General features: G+C 49.1%; 1 protein-coding gene across 6 annotated transcripts; it reads right to left on the reverse strand.

Moving 5' to 3' along the window:
* Positions 1–228: 228 nt before the first annotated feature.
* On the reverse strand, positions 229–13,808 carry ADCYAP1 (adenylate cyclase activating polypeptide 1). 6 transcript variants are annotated; one of them, XM_033154992.1, is made up of 7 exons: positions 13,497–13,808; positions 13,151–13,258; positions 8,021–8,158; positions 7,246–7,341; positions 5,418–5,552; positions 4,730–4,844; positions 792–897 (listed from the first exon to the last, which is right to left on the reverse strand). In XM_033154992.1, the coding sequence occupies exons 2-7, from the start codon at positions 13,249–13,251 to the stop codon at positions 889–891; spliced, it is 594 nt and encodes a 197-aa protein (XP_033010883.1). In that variant the 5' UTR covers positions 13,252–13,258; positions 13,497–13,808; the 3' UTR covers positions 792–888. The 6 variants fall into 6 exon arrangements, with proteins under 6 accessions (XP_033010880.1, XP_033010883.1, XP_033010882.1 ...); XM_033154990.1 differs by lacking the exon at positions 792–897 and adding an exon at positions 3,486–3,643; XM_033154989.1 differs by lacking the exon at positions 4,730–4,844 and having other exon boundaries at positions 229–897.
* Positions 13,809–14,027: the final 219 nt, after the last annotated feature.

A 14,027-nucleotide genomic window follows, 5' to 3' on the forward strand; every position in this document is an offset into this window, starting at 1 on the left:
TTTTGGTTCCTTCTCTCGATTGTGTCTGAAGTTGCAGTTCCAATAACTTCCTACTTCATTGTGTTGTAGAAGCATTGAATAAGAAAGGGGGGGGGGGAGAAACCCTACAGGTTAAAATAAAATGTTACAGATTTCGTTAAAAATAAAATAATCATAATCATAATTTAAGAAGTTATTTCCTGGTGGAAATCCATTTGCACTGTCTCCCCCAAACATTAGACGAAATGGCATTGTTTACAAAAATTTATTAATACAAACTTTACACACTTTGAAATAACAGTTCTCAAAGTCCTATTGATGGAAACCACGGGTGTTTTACTTTTTGCTGTAGTGCTTTTTTGATACTCAAGTTGCTACACAGAAGGAAGAAAAAATATATAGATATAGATAGATATCTCCAAAATACTGACATCTAACCTCAGTGATCACTGGATTTCCAATTGGATCCATGGGATTTAAGGCTCTTGGCGACAGAGGATAGCTATCCTAGACAGGCGACCACGGGCTGTGTGGAGAAACGTTACACTCGCAGACTGACTGAAACTGACTAGCCCACTGGACTAGCAAGGCGAAGCTGAGCACGACTAGCACGTCAAAACGGAGCCCCTAGAGGTCGCCGTCGCGTCATCGCACCAAACATGGGACACAAACACACAGCAAGAGGTCCTGCCCGTTGTCCTCGTCAAAGGAACAACTCGCGAGGCTTAAAGGAATTCAAGAGACTTAACACCAAAAGAGGGAAAGGGAAAGGGGGGGGGGGGAAGCGAAAAGAAAGAAATGCAAGCTGATGTGTTGCAGCATTGTAGGGCCACTAAATAGCCATCTGTGAACTCGTGGCGATTTAAAAGGCGAAGGGAAGGCACGAAAAGCTGCAAACGGCATCCTGCGTCACATGGCCTGAAGAGAATGCAAAATTCAAGTAAGATTGATCTCATACACACCACTCAGGCATCAGATCGAAGGCCCTCGACGGCTGCGCTACCGATGGCTGCTGCCGTAGCCCGCCCGGGACCTGCACGCAAACTCGATTGGGTTTGCTGCTATGGATTACTCGGGGCCCGGATCAGACAGGGGGAAGTCAGACGCCTTTTCTCTGCTCGACGGCTGAGTGGCTCGTAGAGCAAGACGAGGCGCTGGCCTCTAGGGGGCGCTGGCGTGCACCTCCGCCCCGGCTTTGCCCTTAGGAGACGCGTTCCATTCATTTCAACGCGGAGCCCGCTGCTAACTGCCGTCCAGATCAGAGTGCCAATCTCTCCAGAGCTTCCAGTTCTCCCCACCACCCGTTTTCAGTAGCCGAGGAGCTGGCTGGGAATCCTGCTGACGATTCTCACAGGCTAAACTCCCCCTTTTCTCGGAAAAACAAGGGTCATTCATAACAGGGCTGTTGTTTCAGACACCAATGATAATTCTACGTTAAAGTTACGGGGCGGGCACATGTGCGCTGTGCATTTTAAAGCAGTCTCCTACCCCTTGAAGCGGTCACGGCTTCTCTCAAAGAATTCTGGGAACCATAGTTTCTTAAGAGTGCTGAGAGTTGTTAGAAGAGACCCCTGTTGTTCCCCTCAAAGAGCTACAGTTGTCAGAGCTCCCTGAGCAGAGGGGCTGATTGTTAAACCACTCTGACAATCGTAGCTCTGTGAGGGGAATAGTGCGTCTCCCAACAAGGCTCGGCACCCTTAACAAACTACAGCTCCCAGGATTCTTTGCGGGGTGCGATGCTGCTTTCAATGTACAGTGCGGCTATTTGTTGCGGGTACTCTTTCATATACCCCATAATAACTAGAAGCAAATGTCATCAACACAGAAAAAGGTTGCCTTCTCCCCTCTTCTATTTAATTTTTTGAAGCAAAGGAGGCTGTCCTTAGCATGGTCATATTTGTCCTGCTTTTAACTTAACTAAATAGAGGTGTAAAATACAAGTAAAATACAGGAGGAAGAATCACACGGAGTTGGAAACCTGGGCAACTTTTTAACCCGAGGGATATGTTTTGCATCAAGGTTAGGTTTTCATCCCTTTGACTTCAGTTGAACAGTCAAGCATAATCCCACTGCTTAAAAAATGATATTTCTTTCCAACACATGAACGAAAAGTGACAACCTAAATGGATTTAGATCCAAGTCCTACAACTCAATAAGGAGATCTGGGATGGGGGCTCTAGAAATAAGAAGCCCACCCGTTTGGTCGAGTCTGAGCTGCGAGATACCCAATTAATCCGATGCCACCCTATGATTGAAGCTGATTGACACCCTGATCCTTTAAGGCGCATCGCACCCGACAGACGGCATCCCAAAAGGTACTCAGCTCGTTAAAGCAATGGTGCCGTCGAGACAGGACCCTGGGAAGAAAGTCCTGGGTCCCTAAATACAATAGGGCTGGTTTACTGTGGTGGGAGAGCCGCTAAGGCTATTCAGCCCAGGGTCCAGATTAAACGACCGTACTGCACCACTGTGTTAGAGAACCCTCAACAAATGTGTTTTCCATTGAAATGAATGGGACGTCCTTCTGGATAAGTCTGCTGACTTGAAAATGCCAAGTTCCCTTGATTTCAGTGGGAACAGAGAGGGGCGGGGTGTTGCTTGTTCTTTGAGCAGCTTCCGTTCATTCATACCTGTGACTGGCGCCGTGCGCTGGCGCATCCCAAATAAGTGTGAATGAACAGAAAGCAGGACAAAGACCATCAACGAGAATGGACGGTTTGGAACTGCAACCTTCAGCCCCATTGAGTTTAACAGAACTAGATCGGCTTTGAGCCACCCTATTTACATTTGGCAGTTAATTCTCTGGAGGACAGAGGGGGAAAACAAGTCCTTTCTGAGTTGGGACTATTTCAATACCCACTGCACACAATCCAAGGAATTATTTCAATGCCCTCCACACACTTCACACACAAACACAAACGCACGCGCAGGCGCACACGCACTCACATTTCAAGGTCCCCGTCCCCACAGAAAGATGCTTGATCAGGTCTTAGAAACTGAAGCGCAGAGGGAATACTACACATTCTAGCATGACCAAAGTTGATTGTATGAAATAAATTTTACTAAGCGGTTAAAGCCATAATGTAGAAAAATACATTTTAAACCTCCAAACTCAATAAATCAACAAGGAACCGAAAAGAAAAGGAAAAAGAAAGGGAAATAAACATTTTCGTAATAGTGCATAATTCTTTAGTGGTGGAATATATAGAGAGATATATAGATATAGGCGCTACAGCAGGGGGGAGGGGCCTAAGACAGTCTGACAATTAAGAGCTTGCATCATAACAAAACTAAAAGTGCCTGAGGCGTTCACAATATAATTGTTGGTTGTTGCTTTCGAGGGAAAAAAGAAACGAAAGTGGCCCCGATGGAAAACACAACATTTGCGAGAGAGGCCATCGAGGGCGGAGAAGCGAAAGTTCTATCAGGGAACCATGAACTGGAGAGGAGGGGGGAGGGGGAGAGAGAGTGAAAGTGAAAGTGACTCCCACCGGGCGGGTGGGCGGGCAGGGGGGGCGATTATCAAGAGAGAACGCTAGCCAATATATCACAAGATGAGAAGAAGGATGGACAGCACTGGAGAGTTACACGTGAATACTTTGCATCAAGATCCGATACCAAACAGCTCGAAGGCCGATGGATCTCTTTGAGGCGGGATCCACACCTGCAGCAGAATAGGTGGAAACGGAAGGTGGTAGAGTTGCTAAGGTTGCAGAGTGGAATATACCATTTCAGATTACAGGTGCACTTTTTAATTTAAAAAAATGCTCCCTTTAATTATTTCTATATCTTATTAACTTCTGGAGTTGGGAATGGAGGAAATGGCCTGTACTAGAATCTTCCTGCCGGTTTTCTACTGGCAGGACTCTTTCTTTCTGAAGTGCTATTGTCCACTTTGCCATCACGAGTTTCACCTCCGTCTGCTGCATGAATAGATCCGGCCTGATGGGGCAGGTTATTTTTAACTCCTAGAACCTAGACTGTGCCAAGTCCAAAACCCAAAGGGATGGGATAAGGGGGTCGTTTCTTCTCTATTCCGCCCTAGATCTGAACTCCGAACTTCCTAACGGATCGAACATATTACTCCTGAGGCTACCTCAGGGTTGGATCCATATTTAGGCGTTCTTAGAGTTGACGCATCGATCTAGACTGAGCATGGCTAAGTCTGGACCCTACATATGCATAGTGTGAGATATGTATATATTTATACACAGTGCATTGTGTATCTATATGTGTATACACACACCTGCATATGGGAAACGCTTTCCCCCGTGGTAGCAGGCCCTCTTCTTAGTCTGCTATCCCAGAAACCAGAAAGAACAACTCTTCCAGGATTTCTCATTGGGGCTCAACTATTTATTTCGACAATTTGCATCCTGCTGAACTACAATCGTCTCTTAAACTACCGGACCCTGGTCCTCTCTGCTCACAACCGCTAAGGCGGATCGGCATGACCCTTCATCCCCTCTCCCCTACCCCCGGCCTCGAACAGATAGGGAGAGGCGCTCCTTTGCGTGCGCGCCCCCAATTGAGAGGAGTGGCTAGGAGAGAGGGGTTCTGGAGCGAGGGGTGGCCGATGCACCTTAAACAGTCTTGCAGGCTCCGTTCTTCACTTGGTCTCAGAGCAGATCCAGATACATAGAAAAAAAGGGCAGTCAGAGTAAAGCAGGGAAATGTCATCTCTAGCAAGGGGGGGGAGGGAGAGGGGAAGGAGGGAGGACGTGTCAAAGGAGCCTGACAGGAGACTCACCGGGGCAAGGAACTGCGTCAGTAATTCTCCCAAATCAATAGCCTCATATTCCCCTTGTAGCAGGGCATCTTTGTCTATGTACAGTAGCAAATGGAGAATAGTAATTTCTTCAACCCTGTCATGGATAAAAATACTCTCCTTTTAATTTCCATTACAAAAATAGGAGCAATATTCAAAACAATGATTGTCTTCTCCATTTTCTCTCTCTCTTTTTTAAATATAAAAACATAAAACAGCTCAGGCGAATGTCCTTGGTCTCTTGTGCAAATGCTAACCACTGCAGCATCATTTTGTCCTCTCTAATTCCCTAGTCTATCGAACTAGCTCTAGCAGGTCTATAGATTCTAATCTTAACATTTAGTTAGTTAGTTTAAGGATTGGTCCACAAAGTAGATCTGTGCATTTTCTCTAGTGCTTATTCTTAAATATTATTTTGGTACAAAAGAAAAACAATATTATTATCAAAATATTCATTTAATGGCTTTACTTCATACATAAATACATGTTTAGATAACACAGGAGCGGTGATTGATCAGTCAGTTTGGAAATGACTTTTGGGGGGGGGTTGGGGGGGTCCTCTCTCGGATTTTTTTTTCCCCGGGGCTTTTGTATACACAGGAGCGACTGGGAAACTCATCGCTACAAATAGGCTACTCGGCGTCCTTTGTTTCTAACTCTTTGTTTATACCTTTTCCCCAGGACTGCTGCCAAGTATTTCTTGACAGCCATTTGTTTTCGGTAGCGGCTGTAGCTGTCTGTGAATATGCCGTCCGAGTGCCTTTTGGAAAGCGGTTCCGAGTCATCCTCCAGGCCGCTCGCTCCGCTGCAAGGAGTAGGGAAAAGAGAGGAGGAGGAGAGAAAAAGAAGAAGGCAAAGCGAAACGTGGTTGCAAAATCGGAAACCGCGAACCCTGCCACAGGAGCTATGTCTTTCGGAAGCAGAAAAGGGAAAGGGGTCGGGAAATCGCGCCCAAAATGCACCTTAACGCCCAGAAAGCTGGTCAGTTTCACTGCCAAGGGGCGTTTGCTGGATAGACTCCGTGTAGACTCTTATTGAGCATCATCTTGTTCATAAACAAGAGGAAGGAGTCACTTTCTATTCTTCTTTATCTTCCATTATATTGCTGTCTGCTGTGTGTGTGTGTTGGGCGGGGGGTGTCCCAGCTTTCCCTTTTCTTTCCTACCCAGGCTTGCTCCACAGGCCAATGCCCCCCCCATGCCAAACAATAAGCCCCTCGCGATCTGCCCCGATTAACCTTCATCCTTTCAGCAATTCGAAGCTTTTTGTGTGTGTGTGTGTGTTTTCCCCTTTATATCATCCTCATTATTATCATCATCCTTTTTATCACAGAGTTATCCAAAAAACATTTGGTCTAGGGAAAGATCTGGCGGTGGAGTGTGCAGGGATTGGGGTTTTGTTTTGCTTTGCTTTGTTTTGTTTCTTAAAAGGTGTGGGGGGGTTGCTCCTTTTAAGCAGCGCGAGCAACACGTAGACGGAGCAATAAAGGGCAGGTTCTTTCCAAGGCGCCAAGAAACAAAGGCTTTCTCTAACCACGCTGCGGAAGTTGAAGTGTGATCATAATACAAGTCGACAGTCGGGAGACAATCTCTTCCTGGCATGAATTATTCATCCTGAAATGGTGTAATCCATTTCCCCATGGGCTTTATTAAAATGTTGCCTTCTGCTGATACACGCGCGGGCTGGCATCCGGCTAGGAGGGTTGATTTCAAAGCAGAGGTCGGGGACGGGGAGGGAGGAGGAGGAGGCGGGAGGGGCTGCTTTGTTTTTATTTTCAATTTTATTTCTTTTCCGCACGTTCTGTGGTCCGTCTGCGCCTGGATCTATGGAAATGTTGCCGTCTTCCTCTCAGAGGAGCCTCGAGTATTTATTTAATCATCCCCAGCGGGTTGGAGGGGGTCGGTCAGACTCTGCAGAGGAGCGAACTGTACAACTGACAAGGTCTTTATCAGCTGAGCTTGTCACCGCACCTTTTCATCCTGTCAGGCTGAATGGGGTGGGGAGGGAGGCCGGTTGTGTCACATTCGAGGGAGCGTGGAGGATTAGCAACTCTATTTAACAATATAGCCCTGAAGGTTGTAAACCAGGAAAGCCCACCTCTCCGGGAGTTCAGCCCAATTCTGTTTAATAATATTCGTCTCTGGATGACATATTTCCACCCGTAGTTTGATCAACAGCCCAACTTAACGGCGATGACGCGATTGGCACCCAAGTTCTCTAAACGTGCTTAGAGACAGACTTGTTGGTCTTCCACGCACCCTGGGACAGTTTGATCCAGCACTGTGAATCGAACTGTGATCCAGGTTTGCATGCATTTCTATCATTTGTGCAGAGGTGACAGATCTGCTGAGCGCTACGAAATAACATGCCCAGTGCCATTTAATCCATTCTAACCCCATCGGATGGTCCATTAAGATTTGTTCCTTAGATTCTCCCCCCCCCATACACACCCCCACTCCCTCCCCTCACCCCCACCCAAACAAGGAAGACCGTCTTACCCCACCCGCTTGGCCATCAGAGAATGAAGGTACTTCCTCGCCGATAACTGGCCCAAGACTTTCCTGTAGGCTTTATTAAAGATCCCATCCGCATGCCTAGAAAGAAGAAACGAAGGGGGGAGGGAAGCGGCGGAGAGAGGGAGGGAGGAGGAGGGAGACACAGAGATCAAAATAAAACAGGCAACAAACCATGATCAGCAAGCTGATGGAGGAACCTAGTACTACCCTGAGCTCATCCTGCAGGGAAACCTCAGCAAGGGGAGGGGGGGGATCTGGGGGTCGGCCTCTGCTTGGGTCCCCCAGGGACCTCGGGCCGCGCCTGCTTGGGCAGCGGAGTCTCGAGCGCGCGCGCTCCCACCCCTCTTCCCCCCCCCCCCCGAGCTGGCAGTTGTCGCTCGGGGCAACTCGGGTCATTTTCTAGGACGGGGCGCGCGGCGCGCTGCTCAGAAACTGGCTTTTCCCCCGCCCGGAGAGAGGTAAGTCGGATTGCTCGCCTCCTTCTTCCCCACCCCGTCTGTTCTCGGTCTGACGCGGAAACATTGCAGAGGAGGATCCTCGGCTTGAGAAGGGTGCTTCTCCTCCTCACCCCCTTCCAAAGACAAAGCGGAGGAAGGCTGGGAAACCACCTCTCTTCCCACCCCACCCCCACTGGCCCGCCACACCCACCGCGCGGTCCATTGCGCAGCTGCTCCGGCGCACGGGGCGCGTCCAGTCCAGGTCAGGGTGCCCAGGATCGCAGCTTGCTTTGAACTCTATCTATCTGTGGCTTAATCACCTCTTTTCCGGTGGGTAATACAAGGTGTACACGTCGTCCAGCATGGAGGAAGGGTCGGCTATCCCGAGGGGCTCGCTGTCGAAGGCGTAGTCGGGCAGGGTGTTGCCGTCTTCGTCGTACGCTTCATCTTCCAGCCTACTGTAGCAGAGGGAGACAGGCGCCGCGCCTTGAGTGTGGTATCGCGGCGGGAGCGGGGTGGGTGGGGACGTCGAGGGGGCGGCGGTGGGAGGAGGGGGAGGCGGCACTGGCTGGGACCATGAGGCACCCTCACCCCCCACTCAGATGCACCCATGGCGCCCGAGGCTCGCTCCCTTTCCCCCACTTCGCTTCCCCTGCGCTTGGTCTGCCCCCTTAGCCGCGAGGAAGAAGACTGCCAGCCAGCTAAGGGAGCCAAAAGGGGGGGGGGGAGAGAGAGAGAGCCCCACAGGCTGCCAAAACGAGAGGAGGGGCAGACATCTCTACAGCAATTCCTCCTGCTCGCCAGCCGCCTGTTTTGTTCCTCTATTACACCTTCAATACAGAGGTCCACGTCCAGTTCTCCTTTCCTAGTTAGCGTTCAAATGACTTCGCCCTTCTTTTCTCAATCAAGCCAAAGGCTTTTCGTGCTCCCAGTTGACCCAGTGGGACAAAAGGGGGAGGGGATCTTGAACTCAAGACCTCCCCACCCCGGAATCCTTTCTGCCGTTCTGCAAATCGGTTTCGTTTCGATTTTATTTCGGTGTCTCGGACAGTTCAGAGGAAGATATCTCTCGCCAGAACCAATGGAAGTGGAGTGGATCAGAGCATGCATGGAGGCTGGGAGATTGGGTTGAAATCCTTGCTTGGTCATGTCACTTGTTAGGAGGAGACATTGGGCACTTAGGGTTCAGGCCATTGATGGGAACCTGTGGACCTCCGGATGTTAGCGGACTCCATCAACCCCAGTTAGGCTGGATGTTGAGACAACAACCGGAGAGTCTCCTGTGTTAGGCCCTCTGTTTCCCAGTTAAGCACAATGGGCGACCTCGGACTCATCACTCTCTTGTAGCCTTGTCTTCCTCACAGGGTTGTTGTGAAATGAGAATCTATGTATGTAGGCATGAACTACATCACGCGTGACTTTGTCACAGCTATAGGGTAGAAGAGGGATTTCACTTTAAAGAAATTAGTGTTCCGATATTTATTTATTTATTTATCTATTTCTTTACTTATTTTAATACGTATTAATTTAAGATCATTCGTTTGATGAATTAATGCTTCTTTCCCTCGTCAACATACAGTTCCCTTCTATTAGCCTGAGATCCCTTGTACCCTTAATCCAGGCCTGTGGGCAACGCAGAATCTAACCAGGGAACGGTGTAAAAACGATTGGGAGATGAAATGATCCTTATACACCCAACACACGCCATTCACACGCAGTGCGTGGGAAACAGGCCAGAATCAGCGTGTGAAAAATAAGCAATAGGGTTTTTATTATTGCTTTTTTATGCCCAGATGTTTTCTTCACATATTTGAAGGGGCTCTGGTAAGACACACTTTTACATGCATAAGATTTAATGCCTCGCATCTCCTGGTAGGACTGGAAAAGCCTCTGTCTGAAACCCAGTATCGACCAGTTCTCCTCAAAACTGGGTCCCAGATCTTTCTGGATTACAACTCCCGTCATTCCTGACAATTGGCTAAACTGGCCGGGGCATGATGGGAGTTGTAGTCTAACAGTATATGGAGCTCCAAGACTGAAGAACATTGGAAACCCGGCCTAAACTGACTGCAATGCTGTGGCTCGGTTTAAGGCAGCTTCCTGTGGGCTGGGTTTTCTCTTCCCACCTTCTCCCAAGGCCTCAGGGTGTCCCTACTCCTGAGAAGTAGAAGGAGACCCCTTGGGGACCACCCGGTTCGTTCCATAGCTAGGAGGAGTTTGGAGACGTCTCTAAAAACGCAGGAATGGAGCGGCTCTGGACTCGGCGCATGAGTTTGCGTTTCTTCCCTTTCTTCCTTCCTCTGCGCAAGCAGACATACGCTCTCCACTCTATTTTCTGCGTCTTACAACGGTTCCCCACCCCTCCCCGCTTCCCACCCAGCCTGATCTCCGCCGTGGTCTCCCTGCTGCCGGATTTAGGTCACTGCGCGACTCTCCGGCAGCTATTTTCGTCTGCGGAGCTCTGGCAGGAGCTATCAATAATGGATGCTCCTCAAGTGTTTCGCGGCTGCTAATTCAGGCGCTTGAATGGAGCCAAGAGCCGCCCCGGCCCCGCTACATCCACTGCGGAGGGGAAGAAGGGTCCCCCTCCCCGGGACTGACAGCTGCTCCCACCCCCCGCCACTCAGCCCCACCAACTCCCAGGTCTGGGTTGGCAAAGAGGGCTGAAAGACCTGAGGGAACCTAGGACAACAATCTTCCAAGAGGGTGGAGGAGGCTGGTTCGTCTCAGGACAACCTCAGAACCTGGGCAGGAGCGTCCCGCCGCGTTGGGCACTCTGTCACCAGGACTGAGTCGCTTTCATTCTCAGTGCCCCCTCCCCGGGGGCAGGGAAAGCCTCGTGCTTCCCCAAGATTGGTGGCAGATCACAAGAATCAGCCCCCTCCTCCTCCCAATTCTTCTGATCTAGAAACCAATAGGGGTCAGTAGCGTTCTTGGCTTCTTTCCCTCTTAAAGAGGAGTGGAAAAAGCAACGCTGAGGGAAAGCACCCTGTTGGTCTGGGCGCAGCAGCCTTCCCGGCCTCAGCACCCTGACGGAAGTCCTCAGCATCTCTCCGCAAGCGGTCTCTGTTGGGCCACCTTGGAGGGATTCTGGAAAAAGCGCAAGATTTGTCTTGCTGGCTCGGCCCAAAAGTCCCATCTTGCTCTGCCTTCTGTCCTCAAGAGTGGTTTGCTCTAAGCGTTTGGGAAGTTCACAAGCAGCTGTTCGTTACAGATCGGCTGCTCCTGATCAAGGAGGCTCCACTTTTAATAAGAGGATATTTGGAACAAAGGGGTATAAAAGTCGATACAACCAACTTAGGTTATGCGGAAGGAGCCTTGCGGCATACTGGTCTACTCAGGCTCACTTTTAGGTAATTTTGGGAGCAACAAGGCAGCCAATCTCTACTATCGACCGTCTGTCGATACTGCTAATGATAACAGGGAAATGCTCCCGGGTGGTGTTACGGGCTTGTCCTGCCATCCTAAAAGTAAAGTTGCTATCGTCGATCCATAGTCTATACTCTTCGATATTGCCTTGTAAAACAATCTAGTATAAGTCACTGTGGAGCTTATTGCCAAATAAACGTGCTCAGGTTCCTGGTATGAGACAGTTGATTGAGGGATGCAGTTTAAACAGCCTAGATTAAAAAAAAATTCACTGGAATTTAACTTCCTGGGGAATGCATTTGGGATTGCAACCTTAAGGTACAGGCATGCTCATTGGATTCAGTAAGGTTATTCCAGAAGCAAACCTTTTGGTAAGAATCCCAGTTGAATGGCATTTGGTGGAGCGATCTTAGCAGTCCATCCACATTTTCCTTTCAATAAAAGTTAAACTTGCGGGAAATGAATTTAGTAAAGCTCAATCCTACGGTGTTTCCATTTAGAAAACCTGCACCATCGAAGCTTTAAAATCTTACTGGGAAATCTGAAGATCGAAATGACAAACTGCGCCAGCCAATAGAATTTCACCGTATTGGGGCAACCCTACACACTTCACGCGTATACATTAATGGTAGCTTCAGTCTGGGCCACGGCCATTCACTTTAAGCTGCCTTCCCTAGATGCGCACCTTCCTTCTTAGCACGGCTGCTCAAGCAGCAGGCGCCATTGAAATTAGCGCGGCCTCCGCCAGGTACATACATTAGTCCTACCGAGTTCAACGATTCCAAGTAGGATGTAATCGTATCAGTGCATCATGTGTGGATCGAGTTGCCCATCATACATACCGTAACACTTCTGCTGTAATATAATACTCACTAGATGTAATTTCCTATCTGTGATCCGTACTGCCAGAAACGTAACAGACACCGCAGAGTCCTTATCTATAACCCAGAGCCTTCCTCTAACAACTTGGCTACGGGTTCAGTAGCCTACCTGCCAGGCAAACGCAGCAGGTAATAGGCAACCAAATTCGGGATTTCGAAGTCTACATGTATGCAGGTATACCTATGTCCTGGATATAAACATACTTTCGTTGTGAGCACAAGGGTGCTCCTATGCACATAATCTGATATCATAAAAGGGTTTGTTCCAGAATATATGTGCATAGAATTGGGCTACAGGTACATTTATTTCGGAGTCAACGTTTTAGATATCAGAATGGCTGATCTACCATAATCTGCCTGTATTTCTCAATGTTTGGCACTCTGATTATCTGGAAAGAAACTCCACATATCTACACAACTGTTGCAGATAAACACTTACACATAAACTTCACACACACCCACCCTGCTTCTAAACGCATAACTTGGAGTTAATACCCCAGGAAGATTTAGGATAGCAATCTGGCATGTCAATGAGTGGCTTTATATTTCGGTTTATGCTTCAGACCCAATCCCATGGAATGGTGGTATAGAATTCATACCACAGAACAGAAAGCGAATGGGAACCCCAAGATAGGCATTGCTTATATTGGAGAAAGCGAAGGAAGGTGAAATGAAATTGTATAAATTCCGGAGAATAATATATTGTAGGATATCGCGGTTTCCTACGAGCATTTAATTAAGTAATTCTCAGGCGCGCGCACCAGCACGCACGCGCACTCTCTTTCACACACACACACAGAGAAAGAGAGACCAAACGCAACTTGCACAGTTGCTCGGTAGTCAATTTCATTGCTGCGCTAAGGACAGCAGCCTGTGTTTCTAACCTGGAGGGTTCCTTAGAACATCAGCTATCAATGTCTCTAAGCAAGTGACCTAACCCGGACTTTGAACCTTGAGCTGTGGGTTCCCCAAGGTTAGAGAAGGAGAGAATTCTTCGGGAGTTTTCCTTCTTGGCAAGGAAAGGGCCAATTTGTCTCTAGCTGGAGGCTAGAAGGCTAAATCTGAGCTGGACAGCTCCCAGCGAAGCGTCTGGACCCGGTTAGCAGTGACGAGAGAAGGGTGGGGGAAAGAAATCCCATGCAGTATAATAAGCCAAGCCCTGGTTCCCAGTCGGGTGGGGAGAGCCGGGCACTCACTCACCTCAGCGCGGGGTATTGGAGTCCAGCAGCAGGCGAGCAGTAGACGCTGCAGTGCATGATTATCCCATAGACCAGCAGGGCGAGAAGCGCTTTGTTACACATTGCCACTCTAGGTGGGTGGGAAAGAGAAACCTTGGTCACAAGGGGCTCCTAGGGGGCTCCCTGTCCCCTTCCCCAGTTTTGTCCAGTAAAGAATCAGCTCTTGTCACCTTGAAACTATCAGATGCTGGGGAACCCGCCTGTGGGACTTTTCACCAACCCAGGCACAACCTCTCCCACCCGCCCCCTCCTCCTCCCGGCACTGCCATGCCCCTCTCCCCCGCCCCGATTCCGCTCATTCGCCTTACCATTCAACTCTGGAAACCAGGCGCAAGACTGGATCTAAATCAAGGAGGATTTCTCCCTTCTTCTTGTTGTTGTTGTTGTTCTCCTCCTCCTCTTGCTCTCTTCCTCCCAGGAAGTTTCGGTGGGGATAGTTAATCCTCCTGAAGCATCGCCTCTCTCTCGGTTTCCCTCTGTGTGTCTCTTGCTTTCTTCCTCTGATGGGCAAAGAGGGAAACCGCAGAAAGGGAGGGGGCGTGGGACAGACAAGCAGATCGACTTGTTAGCTGCCTAGCTTGGGGGGGGGGGTTGCTCAGCTCAAATTTTTAAAAAGTTGCAGGTGTGGAGCCTGCGAGGCAGGCAAGAGACAAGGAGGGAGAGAGGGTGAGGAGATGAAGAAGAGGAAATCCTTGCAGGAAGGAAGAGGGAAACAGAAAGGGAGAAAGTGGGAACTGGCTGCGTTATAGCAAATGCTACAGCGCTGTTCTTTTCCCCTTCCCTGAGCAGCTCCTGGTTTCAGCGTCGATTTGTCTCCTTTTGCTTCACTACCTCCTCCT

This window comes from Lacerta agilis, chromosome 7 (assembly GCF_009819535.1).
Source record: "Lacerta agilis isolate rLacAgi1 chromosome 7, rLacAgi1.pri, whole genome shotgun sequence".
Lineage (NCBI taxonomy): Eukaryota > Metazoa > Chordata > Lepidosauria > Squamata > Lacertidae > Lacerta > Lacerta agilis.

Coding starts and splice junctions, on each gene's coding strand:
- ADCYAP1 (XM_033154987.1), bottom strand. CDS start 13,251: ATGTGTAACAAAGCGCTTCTCGCCCTGCTGGTCTATGGGATAATCATG. Junction 7,342..8,020: donor TATTACCCACCGGAAAAGAG/GTGATTAAGCCA, acceptor TCTTCTTTCTAG/GCATGCGGATGGGATCTTTA. Junction 4,845..5,417: donor GCAGCAGTCCTGGGGAAAAG/GTATAAACAAAG, acceptor TATCCATGACAG/GGTTGAAGAAATTACTATTC.